The sequence below is a fragment of the Berghia stephanieae genome, chromosome 9, assembly GCF_034508935.2.
Source record: "Berghia stephanieae isolate SIO BIC M18660-M18661 chromosome 9, UCSD_Bste_1.3, whole genome shotgun sequence".
NCBI lineage: Eukaryota > Metazoa > Mollusca > Gastropoda > Nudibranchia > Aeolidiidae > Berghia > Berghia stephanieae.
In genome coordinates this window covers 32595965-32614457 of record NC_088368.1, presented here as the reverse complement: position 1 = coordinate 32614457, position 18493 = coordinate 32595965, and the positions used below count along the sequence as shown (strand labels likewise).

The following is an 18493-nucleotide window of genomic DNA, read 5'->3' as shown; positions in this document are numbered from 1 at the left end:
GCAGACCTCTATAATTTAATTCTAATTAATAGGGCGATTCTGCGAGTGCAGGAGCTTGTCATGGTCTCAAGTGAGTAAAGAGCTACTCGACTATGCATAAAGATATATGTAGAATGAGGCCCCAGAATTTACTAGTTACTATAAATGAAAAACAATTAACGATTTGTTTACAATGAAATAAAAATAATGATGAAATTTAATTAAAAGAGATAAACAGTGATCGTGGCAGTTACAAATAGAGATATGAATATTTTACGTAACTTATGATAATATCTCAGGTTCGTAAGTTTACGTTTCCAGGCAGTTGATGGGCTTGGATGATCTATTCCTCTGATAACAGGATTGGACTCGTAAAATTCCACTTCCAGGCAATTGGTAAGAGGTTATAGTGTAGTACAGCGGGCTTGGGTTTGATCCTTGAAGATTATACAATCAAAGTTAAAAGCTCCGGCGTCTTAATGGTGTAGATATAATATCTACAAAGTCCCAAAAGATAAAAATCTTACAATATATATATAGGAATAGAGTGACTGGCCGTCCGGCATAGATTGTGGAGAGAAAGTGAGTGTCAAATGTTAGACCTATCAGCTTTTATAATAAGTGGCTACGTGACAGAATGTAGAACGAAAAGTATTCACTAATTAGAAATTAATTCGAGGGAAGGCTATAAAAGGAAAGACGATCTAATATTAGAAGGTAAAGTTTATCTAAGCCTACCGAAATATAACTGGAGTGAGATGAATTCAGTTCTTAATAAAATAAAATTTAATAAGATAATTGTGAACAATCTTTACTGTGACACCCCCCACCCACGTTTAAAATATACTCTTTAACCATTATGGGAAAGATAGATTTTACAAACGGAAGTAAATTTACTATCATGATACTCTAGCATTAATCCCTTGTTATGATTTGTGCTACAATTAAATTATTTATTAACTAGATATGGAAATGTTTATACTAACGTAGGTATATGAATGGGTGACAATAACAATGAAAGATTGTGATTACAAATCATTGTGATGAACAACATGATGGCAATGTGATTACAAATCATTGTGATAAACAATAGTGATGGCAATGGAGCATGGTTTAAGTCGATGATATGAAGGTAATTTACTGAATGAAATGAATGAAAATGTAAATGGAATATTGACATTTCAATTATTAATCATAAATGAGTGAAAATTCATAACAATGATAGATAAAGAGAAGATTTCCCAAATCATGAATGGGTATGGTATATATATCCAAACAATACTCAATGTTACATTAAGTTGGGTCATCATGTCTACAAATAAAATTATCGAATTTGTGTGTTCTGATTTGGCATAATTTGCGAGGTAACTAACAGTATGCATGGGAGGTTAAGTTATACCCTTTTCACGTCATTACACTAATCGAGAAAGTAGGTCGGCGTGAATATTTTCACAACCTGGTATGTGAGAGATACTGAAAGTGTAATTTTGCAAAAATAGACTCCACCTTAGTACTCTACTATTATTCATTTTGTTATTTCTTATGTACGTGAGTGGTTTATGGTCCGTTTCGACCACAAACTCTTTTAGCAGTAGATATCTGCTGAATGTCTTTAAAGCAAAGACGATGGCCAGTCCTTCACGCTCTATTACAGAGTATCGTGATTCTCTGTCCAATAATTTTCTGCTTGCATATAAGCAAGGCATTAGAGTTCCCTCATGTTCCTGTAATAGTACACCTGCGATGCCCTTATCAGACGCGTCAGTTCTTACAACAAATTCTTTTGATATGTCGGGTAATTTAAGAATTGGTTCTGAACAGAGTAATGCCTTTAATTGGTTAAAGCTATTCTGACACACTTCTGTCCAAACAATTTTGTTCGGTGACCCATTCTTTGTCAGATTTGTTAGCGGTGTCGCGATGTGTGCGAAGTTGTAAATGTATTTCCTGTAAAAATTTAGGAGCCCAAGTACTTTGCGTACTTCTTTTTTTGTCTTAGGTGGTTGCAATTGTGCGATTTTTGTTTGTTTTTCTGTCTCGGGTGTCTGTGTCCCATGACCAACGGTATGATCAATCCTGCATTTGAAGCTTCGATATTAGTAAACATAGGTTGCGACACTGTGTCTCTATCAAAATACTTTTTTAGCATATTTGCATGGAATGTCTTTGTTGTGTTGTTAATTTTAATCTCGTAATTAACATTAGATTTTACTGCTGTTATTTTGAATGGTCCTTTCCATGTAGCTAAAAGCTTACTCGAGTCATCGGGTAAGAGTATTAGTACTTTGTCACCAATCTCAAATTTTCTTGACTTGCTTTTTCTATCGGAGTATTCCTTGTATTTCTCTGCTTTTTTAGTGACGGATTCCTGTGCTAGCTTACATGTATCCTCTATTCTGTCTTTCAGGTTTCTTACATATTCGTAAGCAAACATAATTTCGTTATTGTCCTCCTCATTCCCTTTACAAATGTCGGCTACTATATTGATCGGGCCGCGAGGTGATCGTCCATACATCAACTCAAATGGGGAGTAGCCTGTAGATTCTTGGGGTATTTCTCTATATGCAAATAGGATTGCTGGTAAGTATCTGTCCCAATCATCTGGTTTTTCTGCTGACACTTTTCTTAACATATTCTTTAGAGTGCCATTAAATCTTTCACAAAGACCATTTGCTTGGGGGTGGTAGGGAGTTGTGAATGAGTGTTGGATTCCCATGAGTTTCATGGTTTCATGCATCATATGTGATGTAAATTGGGGTCCATTGTCCGACAGTATCTCATTTGGTATGCCTATTCTAGTAAAAATTGTCATCAATGCTTCAGCTATGTGATCCGATGTAGTTGATTTCAATGCTATCGCTTCTGGCCACCTGGTTGCGTAATCGACTAGTGTTAGTATGTGTGTATGGTTTCTATCTGATTTTGTTAAAGGGCCTATAATGTCAATTGCAACTTTTTGAAAAACTTTTTCAATAACTGGGGTTGTCTCTAATGGCAATCTCGGTATTCTGCCTTTTGCGACTCTTCTTTGGCATGTGTCACACGATTTCACATATTCTCGGACGTCTTTAGAAATTCCAGGCCATGTGAAATTCTCGGATATTCTCTTCAATGTGGAAGAGCTCCCAAGATGTCCAGAAGTTATTGAATCGTGCGCTATTCCAAGGATTTTGTTTCTGTAAATACTCGGCGTGACCAGTTGTTTAGCTATTTTGTTTCTTTTCCTATGTAACCTGAACAGAATATCTTTTTCAATGATGTATTCAACTTTTGATTTCGTCCCTTTGTTTGCGATATTGAAATATTAAGTTAAAGTCGGGTCCTTTTTCTGTTCTTCAATTAACGTGTTCCTGTCAAATTGTTGTGGTTCTAGAGAAATAGTCATTGGCTTCTCTGTTGTCTTAGTCATCTTTCTTGTTTCTGCTAGACAAGCTGTTTCTTGGGTTAATGACCATTCTTTTACATCTGTTTGGTTGTCTTTAAGACCTTTTATATTGCCAACAATAACATCAGTGACGGGGTTGGGAAGTATACAGCATTCCACTATTCCTGTATAGTATGGGGTTTCTATGTACACATTAGCTGTTTCAAAGGTTTCGACTGTGCCACTGAATGTGATGCATTGTACCGTTTTTCCAGTTTTGTCTTCGTCATTGATTAAAGATGCTTTTATTCCTACTGTACTGCATCCTGTGTCTCTCAATATTTTGCAATCAGTTCCATTAGCTTTGCCTTCACAAAAAAATAGCGATCCTGATTTGTGAGTTTGTGTTAAAAGTGACATACCTTTCACGCAATACACATTTATATTTTCTCCTGACATTACTCGTGTCTGATTGTTTACACTTGTTTGGAGTGATGCATTTGCAGTTTCTTTTGGATATCCCACGATTTTGTAACATTTGTCTGCTGTGTGGACTTTCATTCCACAATATTGACATTTAATTATAGGTTTGTTGGTTTTCTTATACTCAGTATTATTGTCAGTGCTATTTCTTGTTTTGTTTTGATAGGGTCGGCTATGGTCTCTATTGAACTGTTTGTTCCATGGTTTGTTACTATGGTCATCCTGTTTCACTTGCGTGTTCCGAGTGATTGATCGGCTCGTTCTATTTGAGTACTGAACTTTAGGTGTACCTGGACTCTGAGCAGCAGCAGCGTAGTATGGTTCCTTCAATGTTCTGCTTAGGGGTGTCAATGGATGTGCGCTGTTAAAGTTTTCTGCGTAGATTTTTAATTTGTCCAAGTTTTCTGGCTTTCTCTCTTTAAAGAATGCGACTAAATCTGGGTTGCAAGCTTGATAGATTCGATTCTTCAGCGTGAGATAGTAAAGGCCTGCAAAGTCGTCTTGTTTTACGTTTGCCAACTCAAGCCACCGATTTAGAAATTGAGTAATTCGGTTCACGAATGTATTAAAGTCTTCTCCACTTTCCGGTTTTGCAGTGTGAAACCTTTCCTGGTAACCATCTTCTGTTAATCTAAATCTTTTTAGTAGAGCATCTTTAATTTTACCATAATCATCTGCATCTTCAGTTGTTAAGGTATAGAAAACTTTTAGCGGTTCTCCAGATAAGCAGTTAATCAAGGCTGTGGCCCATTTGCTTTCTGGCCAACGATAACCTTTAGCCTGAACTTCGAATCGGTGTAAGAAGGATTCTAAACAGTCTGAGCGTTCATCGTATGTTGGCATGCGTGGAAGTTTCACGAAAAATTCATCACTATTATTATGTTTTCTTTCATGACCGGTTTTTGTTTTTTTAATTTCCAGCATCATTTGGGTCCTTTTGGTTTCTTCTTCTGCTAAAGCTATTTGTCTTTTTAGTTCCCTTTCTTGGACTCTTTCTTCTCGTTCTTCTCTACGTATTCTTTCTTCATTTTCTTCTCTACGAATTCTTTCTTCGTGTTCTTTTTCTTCTCTACGAATTCTTTCTTCATTTTCTTCTCTACGAATTCTTTCTTCGTGTTCTTTTTCTTCTTTACGAATTCTTTCTTCATTTTCTTCTCTACGAATTCTTTCTTCATTTTCTTCTCTACGAATTCTTTCTTCATGTTCTTTTTCTTCTTTTACTTTCTCTTCGCACCATGAAAATATTCTTTCCTGGGGTATTTCTAAGTCCTTTGCGAGACTTAAGTATCTTTTATATGCTTCCATGTTGCAATAAATTAGTTACGATATTTTATATATATTATATTGACAGGATACTGTTACTGACTGTTTTATTTATTTACACTTACTGGAATGAACTGTTCTATTTTTAGAAATCTCTCTCTCTTATTTCAACTTATTATGTATGTTGAATTTGATGCCTTTTATCGTTATATCTTATAAAGCAATGTGTCAATACAATGCGGAGTTATTATGACTTGTGTCAATAACAATGTGTCAATCGCGTGTACTCTAAACTATGTTACTACGAAAAATGTATCACCAATGTGTGTGACTCGTCGTTAGTTTGTGTACAATGATTCGCAATGACGCTAATATACTAGAGTGTGATAACAATAATAGGATGCCAAAATAATCCCAAGTTATCTATCACTAAATATAACACGACGGCTAGTAGACTCCTTTTATTATTATTTAGTTTTTAAAGACTCACTTTTCAGAACATAATATATAAGTGGTTTTCGGTAACAGTAATATGCCAAAAATGCATTTAAAACAAATCACTATGCAAAACAAATCACGATGTCTATAGTTACTATGTGATGCCCAACTCATGTAAAAGAGAATAATGAAGGATATATTTACCAACTCAGTTCGTGGCTGGGACCTCTCTCTTGTTCAATGGTTGTTCAACAATTGTAATTAGGCATTGAAGAGTGTTTAACAGTGATGTCTGAAATACAAAACAATAAAATATCGTAAGATTTACAATAGTTACAAAATGTGTTCACAACACTGAGTGATTGTATGATAGGTGAATGAATCGTTATGGAATGTAAACATATTGAAAACAATTCATGAATGAGGCAAACAACAAAATGAAATGAGTGATATAATAACAAAGTGGACAAGGAATGAATGAATGAATGAAAAACTGAGTGAATAGATGAATGAATGAATGGATAATGTATGAATGAAAGAATGAAGGGAGGAATAAATGTATGAATGATTGGATAAATGAGTGAATAAACGAATGAATGGATGAATGAATGAATGAATGAATGAATGAATAAATGAATGAACAATGAATGAATGAATAATTTATAAATGAATAAATGAATGAAGGAATGAATCAATAAAATGCTATTCAATTTGAATGAAAGAATGAATGGATAAATTGCTATTCCATTTAAATGAAGAAATGAAAAAGAAAAAAAATTAATCCTGTAAATAGGGAGTTCAATTAAAATATGATCAAGTGGGGCAATTAAGAGTTTTACAATTTAAACTTTAAAGTTAGATGAAATAGATATAAGTAACTAAATAAATATTTTCTTTATATGTGTCCCCTCCAAAATGTCATGGTCTCAAGTGAGTAAAGAGCTACTCGACTATGCATAAAGATATATGTAGAATGAGGCCCCAGAATTTACTAGTTACTATAAATGAAAAACAATTAACGATTTGTTTACAATGAAATAAAAATAATGATGAAATTTAATTAAAAGAGATAAACAGTGATCGTGGCAGTTACAAATAGAGATATGAATATTTTACGTAACTTATGATAATATCTCAGGTTCGTAAGTTTACGTTTCCAGGCAGTTGATGGGCTTGGATGATCTATTCCTCTGATAACAGGATTGGACTCGTAAAATTCCACTTCCAGGCAATTGGTAAGAGGTTATAGTGTAGTACAGCGGGCTTGGGTTTGATCCTTGAAGATTATACAATCAAAGTTAAAAGCTCCGGCGTCTTAATGGTGTAGATATAATATCTACAAAGTCCCAAAAGATAAAAATCTTACAATATATATATAGGAATAGAGTGACTGGCCGTCCGGCATAGATTGTGGAGAGAAAGTGAGTGTCAAATGTTAGACCTATCAGCTTTTATAATAAGTGGCTACGTGACAGAATGTAGAACGAAAAGTATTCACTAATTAGAAATTAATTCGAGGGAAGGCTATAAAAGGAAAGACGATCTAATATTAGAAGGTAAAGTTTATCTAAGCCTACCGAAATATAACTGGAGTGAGATGAATTCAGTTCTTAATAAAATAAAATTTAATAAGATAATTGTGAACAATCTTTACTGTGACAGAGCTGACAACCTATGTAAAACGCTCGTGCGGTGATGAGATTATTACATAAGTTTTCTTAAATTTTAAAAGTTAATCTCCACCTTAAATACCACATTACAGCGACCGCCTCCCAAGAGTCATCGATGGCTGCAATAATTTCGGCAGGTGTATGAAGCTTTTCTAGTTGCAACCTTCCAACGAACAGTTCTCTCCCTTATGACTTTTTCATAAATTCCTCTGCTTTGCTCGGCTCACTGTAAGTTAATCAGTTAGAAATGAATTTCGCGGATGTTGGCGTACAAATAGGCTGTCATATACTTGCGTTGATATTTTAGATCTTCCGTCACTTAAAAAAAAACAACAACTAGAGCAATATCCACTAAACGTGCTCAAAGCGCTGTACAAGGGGTCTCTTGTCAACAGAAATAATTAACATGTTGGACGGGCATAACGCCTGTTCGGCGATATTACACATTTTTGGACAGAGACAATGCTGTTGACGGCCAGCTAGGTACTCATTTTACACATGAGTACGGTGAGAGAATATGAGTAAGGACTCAACTATGCGAGGCTCGAATTCAGGACCTTCCGATCCGAAAGCGAGTATCATATCACTAGACCACGTAGCCGTCAAGTGGCCTATCGTTGATCGGAGTAGTTTCTTGAAACTTGATTTGTATAAAATACATAGTGGTAAAATGCTAATCTAAAGTTCTTGCCACTTGTCTGGCGCTTTGCCCAACTTATAAACACCAAGAGGAGGAAACATCAGAAAAGATCCAACTAAAAGAGTGCCTGCATTTCATAACGCCATGAAATACTGGATTTCCTCAAATCGCCTCTTAACTGGACATGGCAGAACTGGATCAAATATGTGCAGATGGAAACTTGGAAACAGTGATACCTGCCGGAAATGTCAGGCAGCCCCAGAGACCAGCGATCACATCGTCCTCCACTGTCCAGTTACTAAACTTGAAGGTGGCTATGAAACCGTCCTTGGGACGGAGGAAGACTTTCGAAGCTGGGTTAACGAAATGAATTTGGAGGTGTAGCCATACGCTACTACTACTACTACTACTACTACTACTACTACTACTACTACTACTACTACTACTACTACTACTACTACTACTACTACTACTACTACTACTACTACCTATAAACCGAGAACATGACGATTTTCTGTGGATAGTCTTGATATCGGTGTCCAGAGTCTGTATGTGAATGAAACAAACATTTCGATGCATGATATTTATTGGGCTGGCTACATGACAACACTATTTGCCGTTTGAAATTATTTACGGACAGGAAGACAAAGTGCTTGTGCACCTTATTTGCTTGTCCGTCAGACGACCAATGAACGCGTTGCATTGTTTGAAATTAGTAAATAAAAAGATAAGTCATGTGTAGAACCCTATCTACATATATTTAAACAGTTCACAAAACCACTTTTTGTTGACATGTGTGATAGATCAAACTTTATTGTATTATTCATGCTGGTGAGAATAGTATCATAATATGGTATTATGTAGTGCCGCGCTGAGGACCGGACCGAGGACCGGTCCCACGGTCTTTTAGCTGTGAACCGTGGTCCAGTCCCAAACAGGGTTACCAGATTATTTTTCAACAAAATGCCAGGGGAAGACTCAAAAAATGCCAAAACACTCAAAAAGATGCCAAAGTCTGTTGACTCCCACCCCCACTAAGAAAACTACTCACTTTTGATAGACAATTTACTATCATATCCTGGTGGCTTGCGTGTTTTCTTTTCTTTTTCTTTTCTTTTCTTTTTTTTTTTTTTTTTTTTTTTTTTTTGAATTATACTAAATTTCCTGTTGGGGTAATTATTTACCTACTGACTACTAAGTGGAGTGCTAAACCACTACACCACGGTTGGATTTTAAGAATGAAAAAGAAATGTGAAGATGTTTGTTTTTACGCGTTTAGAAATAATTAAGAAAAGGTGTCATTTGAAGTATAATATACAAGAAAAGAAAATGCCAAATGAAAATGCCAAATGCCAAATGATTTTTCTAATGCCAAACGGTTTTCAAAAATGCCAGATTTTTGGAATCTGGCATTTAAAATGCCAAACTGGCAACCCTGGTCCCAAAGAGGAAGACCGCCGGCGGTCCTCACTTCTTATCACCTTTCAACGGTCTCGCGCCTTACTACTTCCCCAGCGATTCGTTGCCTCGGTCCTTTGCCTATCTTCCACCAATCACCACCCATCCCACTTAATTAATCGCACCCACCCCCCTTTGCCATACACTAAACGACACAGACGACCATAGAGGCAGACGACCACCTCCCTCCACTCCGCAAACCGCCCTTTCGTGTGTGAGATGGGGGGAACAGGAGGCGCACGCCTTGGACGATTCCATTATACGGGGTAAATTTCAAAATTTACTACACCATAATGATCGCAATGACAATGATCTATGATGAAGGCATGACCCCTCTTCTCTAATGGGTTATTGTTTGAAATGTATGTGACTACTAAAGATGTGTGTGTGTGTGTGTGTGTGTGTGTGTGTGTGTGTGTGTGTGTGTGTGTGTGTGTGTGTGTCGAACCTAGCAAGTTGCAAGTCTGATTTTTTGTTTTCTTTTGTCCATCTCTTGTCGCCACTCCTTTCTATCGCATTGTTGTCATTTAAAATAATACAATAATATTAAAATTTCGTTTGGTGTTTTAACTAATCAAGTAATATGAGTTTCATTAGTTTCTTCCGTCCAAAAAAACCAGTTGTCTGTATTTTTAAAAGGTCCAATAGAATATTTGGGGACCCCGATAGCTCAGTTGATAGAGCACTCTCTTTATACGCAAAGGGCCAGAGATCGATCCCGGGTGCAGTCGATTTTTTTCTGAATCCCTGTCTACTCAGCAATGAATGGGTAGCTGAGTTTGTTAGATCTGGCGAAAAGTCACCATCGACCCCTCTTATCACCTCATCCACCCCCTCTTATTACAACTTCACGTCTCTCTCTTACTCTTCAATGCTCGCTGCCCTCTAATGTGTGTGTGTGTGTGGGGGGGGGGGGGGGGGGGGGGTAGGAGTTGCGTGTGTGTATCAACGCCACGAACAACTCGATCAACGCCTTGGGCGATGCCATTATCTCCGTTAATGGGGATAAATTTCAAATTTTATTAAATTATCGAAGTAACAATGAAGTACGGTGAGCAAATAAAGAAGGCATCACCCCTCTTCTCTAATTAGGTTACAATTTGAAATGAGTGTGACTACTCCGTGTGTTTTACTCCTGTAGGCCACGGTTTTCATCGTGTAGCGGTCTTTAACGGTTCAAGAATGAACGGACCGGTCTAGAGACCGGTCTCTAGACCGGTCCTTGCGGTCTTCATTTCACAAGGACCGTAGGACCGTGGTCCTTAAGCTTGCCAAGGACCGCCCCGCACTAGTATTATGTGAGAATTAGGGAAAAGCCATAAAGTAACAATAAAGTTGAAATTATCAAAAGTTTCAGTAAAGCATTAAAACTAAACTCAAGTTCAATATTCTTGAGAATTAATTAAATTTTCCCCCATCTAATTCTCCCAGAAAGGATATAATACGGTTTTGGGGAGGCGGGTCACATATGCGTTACAATACAATGTGTCCTACATCACTATTTATAGATTTTACCCCAAGAACTCAGAAGGCATAATTCGTTCCTCTGACTGCCACAACACAATCCTTTTCCTTCTTCCCTCTTTTAACACCAGCCGTCTTACCCCGAAGGTCCAAATCTTCTAATGTAGTGGGAAGATCTTTATCTTTTGTTTCCGGTAGATACAAACTAACAAGAACAGCCACGAAACTCATCGTGGTGAAGATAAAAGCCGGACCCCATTTTACCTTGTCGTGAAAGAGGCGAAGAAAAGGTGCGACCATGTTACCTAATCGCCCCAAAGCGTTACAGAATCCATACGCTGTTGTTCTCACATTTGTCGGGAAGAGTTCTGGAGTAAGTAAGACCAAAACCGCGAAAGAGGCAGATATTGAAAATTTTCCCGATATAAACATTACTGTGATTATAGTCTCAGATCCAGGAAGATTTACTCCAATGGTTGACATAAGGGCTGAAATCATCAGACACAGACCTGTCAATCCCATGAAAATACCGAAAACAATCCGGCGTCCCATTATGTTCAGTATGTAAAGAACTAGAGCATAACTTGGCAATTCGACAAGACCCATGAGAATGAAATTCAAAAATCTATTCCCGGCGAGCTCAGACGACGTCATGAAAAGACCGTAATATGTTAGAACATTCGTCAGCCATAAGTAAGATCCAACAACCAAAAACAATATAAGTCGCTTGTGAAACAGCATGGTGAAAGGTGACGAGGCATGTGTGTAGTTCTCATCACTTTTAACGTTCACTGAGGCAGAGATGTTTTGGGTGCTCATGATTTTCATTGTTGCAGAGCTTTCTTTATTGTTACTTACATATGAGTCATCTGTGATGCTGTATCTAACCAAGCATTGAGCCGATGGGTTTGAAGAAGCATATTTATTTCTAACATATGCATCAAACTTTCGCTTCACAATTTGAAAATCCTTACCATTTTGCTTACTAGCTAATTTTAAAATGTCAAGGGCCTCATCATGTCTATCATTTGCAGCAAGCCATCTTGGCGATTCTCTCAGAATAAATGGAGTCAAAAACGCTGTTAGACCAAACCCAATGCTAACGACATGAAAATATCGCCAATTTTTGTCTTGGACAAAGTACGCCACGCCCCCAGCAATAGAAAGTGAAAAAACCCAGAACGCACAATGAGCAATGATAACCTTTTGTCTATGCCTTGGAATGACCAGTTCAATCATGTAAACCGTGCCGCAGGTTAGATATGTCTGTATAGCCAGGCCAGACAAAAATTTAACGACATAAATTAGTACAAAGTTGGGCGCCAAAACATGGGCAACCTCCAACAGACAAGAAAGACAAGCCGCAATAACATAAGGTCGTTTTCTTCCAAAACGGTCTGAAAGGGGCGATGAGATGAGTCCGCCGATGGTTTGTCCAATTGTAAGTGCATTTTGAGAAAATTCAACTTGGCCTTCGGCTTCGCATACGAGATCCCATTCAGATGTGTAGGTACTGTCTTTTGCAGAGAAAAATTTTCGACCATTTGGACAACTCATTGAATGATTTGTTGTTATTGGATTATTTCCCTTTACTGTGTCATTTTGGTTTGAGAATGTTATCGCTATTTTGATTCCACAGGACTCGTAATACACATGCGCAGATTTGATATTTCCACTAGACCCAATCGAATGCTGGTGAATGAGTTGTGTTTCATTCACTTCCCTACATTCATGATTTGGAGTGTAACCTGGCATGGAAGAAAAAGAAATTACATTGACAATTACGACAGTGGGCATAATGTGGATGCTGTTATTGGCGGTGTTATTGTTGTTGTTGTTGTTGTTGTTATTGTTGTTGGTTTTGTTGTTTATCGTTCATGGTGTTGTTATTGCGGATGCTGTTGTTGTTGATGATGATGATAATGATAAGATAAGACGATAAGATATACTTTTTTGATCCTGAATGAAAATTATCATAATGTTACACTTCATTCATCGTTATATCAGGACAGATTTATATACTGTCATGAACAAATTGATGATGATACGAAGCTAATTTAAAACAAAATAAATATAAAATATAATAAAAATAAAATATTCATTACTATAAAGCAGGTACAAGCAAAGCTATAAACACCGGATATAAAGGTAGAATAGATTGTAAAAATGGATTCAGAATGTAATTAGAATTTTGAAAATAGATTTCGAAGGATTGCACACAGCCAATACTGGTTGATAAACGGTAAAAGTAGAGTATTGGATTTAATGTATACATAAATAATAAATAATGTAATTACAGCTACGTGTATACATGTATAAATATATAGATTTTAGAGCGAATTTCATGTAATAAAAATCATCCTTAAGTTTCGTATTGCTGATGGTAAATATGAATTAAAATATCATTTTCTTTTGGTTGTCATTTGTATTCGTCTGTTACTGTTAATTTCGTTGTATAGCGAGTGGGACTCATCTCTTTGAATTTTGTTAATCTTCACATTATCAATATCTTTGTCAAATCTTCAAAATTGTCCCATCCATCATTTTCTAACATTCGATTAGCATGATATATTATTCTATCCATTTTTATTACTCCAGATTGCATACAATTTCCACCCAAAGCAGCTACCAGAAACAAAAGAGATTTGCAATACAAGATTTATAAAACAAGGATAATATTGATATGTCAACATATTATATGGAGTACAGACTCTTCATCATGAATAATCTTGTCTTCATCTTATATAGTACTTTGCATGAATGAGTTGTCCAGTCTAATCTTTCATTGACAGATATACCGAGGTATTTATACTCTTCTACTCTCTCAACATTTTTGTTTTTAATCATTTTATTTTTATGTATGTTACCATCTTTTCTAAAATCAAATATCATTTAGTTTTCTTTTCACTAAGTTCTAGATAGTTATTATCACGACTTTCAACAAATCGTTTAATTTCGCTATAATAATATAATACATTATCTCTGGTTGTTATCAAGGCCTGAGTGGGGGTCTCTTTGGCATATTTTAAAATATTTACTTTACTTGTGCCACTTATGCACAGTCATTTGTGTATATCACGAAAAGTGTTGGACCAAGAACAGTTCCTTGGGGTGATCCAATGTTGGTGATAAGGATAAAGGATTCAATTTTTTTGTGCTCATCATTGTGAGGGAGACGAATTGTGGTCAGTTTGTCAGGAATTTCAATACCCATATTGCAATAGAAGGACTCATTTCCATGGACAGTAGTTTAGGAATTAGTGGATGAAGCTGGATCGTGTTGAAAGAACTCGAAAACTCTACGAAAAGAGTTTTGACATACCCCTTTGGAGTGTCCAAATGTTTGTTGATGTTATGAGAAAACACTAAGATCGCGTCGTCCACCCCACGCCCTGATTTATAAGCAAACTGATTTTTGTCTAGATGTTGTTGTGTACTTTGTTGTAAAAATGTGTGCTTTCTATACATTTCATCGGGATGGGTGTCAGCGCCACAGGACGAAAATCATTAATTTCTCCGACCTTTTGATGTTTTGGGACGGGAATTAATTTGAATTTTCCAATATTCTGGGGATTGATTAAAAATATAGGAAAGTTCATGTGCACATGACGTCAATACGTTGATGAATTTTTGTCGGGTCCGCTTGCTTTACTCGCTTTAATATTTTTGAACAATGTAATGACGTTGGCCTGCGTGATGTCCATTTGTTCCTCTGTTCCGTGATGTTTGAGTTGCTCAGTTAAGTTATTAATTTCGCCTGTGAAATCGTGTTTACTGAATCGAGCATAGAAGTTTTTGAGTTTATCTGCATATTTTTTGTTTACTGTACCCTTTTCTAACTTTAATTTTACGTTTTTATTAGCGTTCATTCATGCGATTATTTTGATATTGTTCCACATACTTTTCATGTCATTACATTCGTTTCCTCTCAATATTTTCTTTGTATATTTGTACTCTCTCGACTGGCTTTATTTAAATTTCTTTGAACTTTTTCCCTTTCGTCTTGGTCACCAGTCTTGAATGCGTATTTTATCTCATTGAACAACTTTTTTATCGCTCTTGTCACCCAAGGTTTGCGATTTCTGATGTTTTATTGTTTGTTTTTTTCACAATCTTATGTTCACAAAAGGTTATATAGTAGTTACGACATCACAAAGTTCATCAAGGTCAATGGATGATTCAATAAAAATTTTCTAATTGGTGGTCGAGGAACTCCCTTAGTGTATTAGTTGCATTGTTGTCCCATATCTGAATTTGTTTTTGAGCAACTGGAACAGATATCAATTTAGTTTTGTATTTAACTATTACTAGAACTATATTGGGATATGGTGCACCGAGAGGGGCCAGTTGGCGAGAGAATATCCGTTTTGAGTGATTGAGAAAAAAAGTTCGATTGTGAGTTTTCGTTTTTGGTGGCACATGTGATATGTTGTTGTTGGGGAAAAGAGGTGTCAGGATGAGCATGATTGAAGTACTTTGTCACCAGGACTATGCTATTGGATGGTGATGTTAGTTGGTTGTTAATACTTTCCGCTAGATATTCCAGTGCTGTCGGTCCATGTGCGTCCGGTGGAATATAGATGACTTTGATAAAAACCTTAGTAAATTCCCTCCCGTGGCAAATAATATGACCTGACTGACACGGTAAGTTCGGTGTGCTGGTTTTGTTTGTGACAATGATATTGTTAATGGCACTACCTTTAATTTAAATAAACACACACACACACACACACCACCACCACCACCACCACCTCTTGATTTTGTAATGATGATGATAACAGGGACGAAGATGATAATGAAATGTGATAATCTCACCTAGAAACACAATGGACATAGCAATAAAAGCCTGTATGACCATTGTAAACATACATAAGACGATTTGTGTTATCTGGTATCTCCCAGGCATTCCGAGATATTCTAGAACATTCTCGAAGGATGGAGACTGATACTCAACTTCGTCTACTCCCACATCATCAAGTACGTCCTCGATTTCTTTCACAATTTCTGCTTCGTTTCTCTGAGCTGATTCGTTGTGCGTCATTATTCGGTATCGGCGATCTGAAATATCTAAAATTGAAAATCAGTTCATCATGTTAAGCACTTTATTGTACAATGTTAATCAATTCGCCTCCCCCCCCCCCCCCCCCCCCCCCCCCCCCTTAATAACTTAAATTGGGCAGAGTAAAACAAAAACAAAAATGCCCTGTGTCCGAAATTATCTCCCAAATCTAAAACACATCACAAATTGATAGTTGAAGTTTTACTAAGCATTAACCAATCAGAACATTCCCTTTTATCCAGCTCATTGATGATACATAATATGAATGAATTTTGTATCGGCAATGATAGCTAGCCTGTTTTGTTTGGGGAGGGGGGGGGGGGGGGGATACGTATATACATTGCTGGTTAATGATAATTGCTTGGTGAGTATATTCTTTGCATTTCATTGTAGTGGTAACGAGTGAGTGCACAGGCCGATGATGATAATTGAATGTACAACATCAAGACATTCTAATAAAAAGTCCAGAATTTCAAGTTTCTTCTTCAAAGGGCTTTATTTATTGATTATTAATTCCAACTCCAAATTTGTTGTCATGGACACAATCCATATGTTTTCGAGTATGTAAAATCAATCTGAACACTAAATCCATTTGTCTAGGTGACCATTATCAATATGCGTGAAATATTTATATGGTGAGTTAGATACAATATATCTCTGTCAAAGTGCAAAAGTCAAAACCGACATTCAAAAAGTGAAGAAATTATCAGTTAATCCGAAATTTTAAAATGTACTCAAATTGAAAAGGGGTAAAGTGTCTGTTCTTACCAAAACATTGCATTTTATTTATATATAGATAGAATGCGCTTGGCCAATGAGTTCACAACATTGCCATCCGGAAGTATAACGGACCAACACACAAACTCTGTGTAACGATGAACTTTTATAGTCTGGTTAATACAGTTTAGTGAGAACAACTCACAAACGCGGATGGCAAAAACAATAACAAAGAGTGACGTCATCTGCATACTATCTATATACCGACCCTACAGCAAATCGTTCCCATCTTTTCTTTAATCCCTCCACTGTCGCACTCTGGAAAAGTCACTATTTAAAATTTTGACCAGAAATCTCGTTCTTCAAAAATTAATCGATTAAACGATCCTTATCTTTTCACAACTGAAAAAAAACTCCCAAACCTGGGACTCTAAAGCAGTCTTTTTAGGACGCCGCGATTTCAGAATTTTCGACAAGATGGAGATCATTTTGATCGATCGATATTAGAAGGACAGGTTTTCTGGCCAAAATTGTGTTTAAATGTGTTTTATTCAGAGTGCAGCAGTGTTATTCGAATACATTAGCAAGTTAACGACTCCCCGAACCTTAACGATCGACCAACAACGAAGGGAGGATCTGTCCTCAGACGTCGCCACAAGACGCTCAGTGCGCGAATTAAATTTTTAGGATTTTGAGGTGATATTTAATCCCTGTGAGGGTAAATGGTTTGTTTTTAAAATTGATTATAACGAGTAAGATTTATTTCTCTTCAAAATTACGATTTTTTATTATCCATAGAAATGCTTAGCTATTTACATTGCTCGAACAAATATAATAAGCAAATAAATGTGTGAAACGCATAATAATAAAATGATCATATACTTTTTGTGTTCTCGTTTCTGTCTTTTTAGATTTCAACTTTTTTTTTATAAGTTGGAAGTAGATGGAGTGGATTGTGAACTGAGTTTCCTTTATGAGCTTTTGTAACTGATTTTTTAGTATTTGAAAGACGGCACATTATATTAAAGTCGCCAACGATAATGACAGGGGCATTGGGGTAGTTGAATTGATAAATTATGCGTATGATACTCTATTTCTTGTTTTGCTTTTTCGTAATTTTTATGTAGTGGTAAAAAGACGAGAGTGAGAATAATGTTGGTAAATTCTCGTGGCAATTGCAAGTTTACATGTTAGAGAGATAAACTCGCTTTTAGGTTGACTAAATTTGTATAACACTTTGCTCTTTTCCCACCATTTGCTATTTACATAAACGCATACAACTCCTCTAACTATACCATGCCTTGGGTCTCTGTCAGATCCAAAAGTATTAAATTGTCGACATTTGGCAGTATCCAATTCAAACAGCCAAGTTTTCGATATACATATGACACAACTACTTCTGTATTCTGAATAACTGAATCGAATTCACAGAGTGCCGCTAAGTCGTCAATTTTATTCCTTAAAATTTACAAGAATGATAACAGGCAGCGGGTTTATTTTATCTCTTTAATATTTATCTTACTCCTCCTTTCTTCCGTCGTTCCCTGTTATATTAGCCTAATTCTCAACATAATATTAATGAGATATCTCTTGACAAAGAAATCATACCTATCTATTTCTGAGGATTCACAAATCCAGACCTGGCGGTTTGGCGTAAAATGACAATATATATATATATATATATATATATATATATATATATATATATATATATATATATATATATATATATATATATATTTCACACTTATTAAAATTCCCAATACAACTTGAACGTGTTTTCGCATAATATAGTCAACTATAGTCAGATTTTTTATTAATGGCGGGTGCTTTTCTAGTTTTTTTTAGCTGTCTAATTTGTGTCAAGCTCTGAATCAATTTGTCTTAACTGAATATTATAGAACAGTAAAGTTTGCTGCCCCAAACGTAAACAATAACAAGTTGCTAGTGATTTCCGT

General features: G+C 36.2%; 1 protein-coding gene across 1 annotated transcript; it reads right to left on the bottom strand.

Moving 5' to 3' along the window:
* Positions 1–8618: 8618 nt before the first annotated feature.
* On the bottom strand, positions 8619–18215 carry LOC144980066 (organic cation transporter protein-like). The gene is made up of 3 exons (XM_078927551.1): positions 18144–18215; positions 15575–15817; positions 8619–12507 (listed from the first exon to the last, which is right to left on the bottom strand). Exons 2-3 carry the CDS (start codon positions 15798–15800, stop codon positions 10820–10822), a joined length of 1914 nt encoding a protein of 637 aa, XP_078783677.1. The 5' UTR covers positions 15801–15817; positions 18144–18215; the 3' UTR covers positions 8619–10819.
* Positions 18216–18493: the final 278 nt, after the last annotated feature.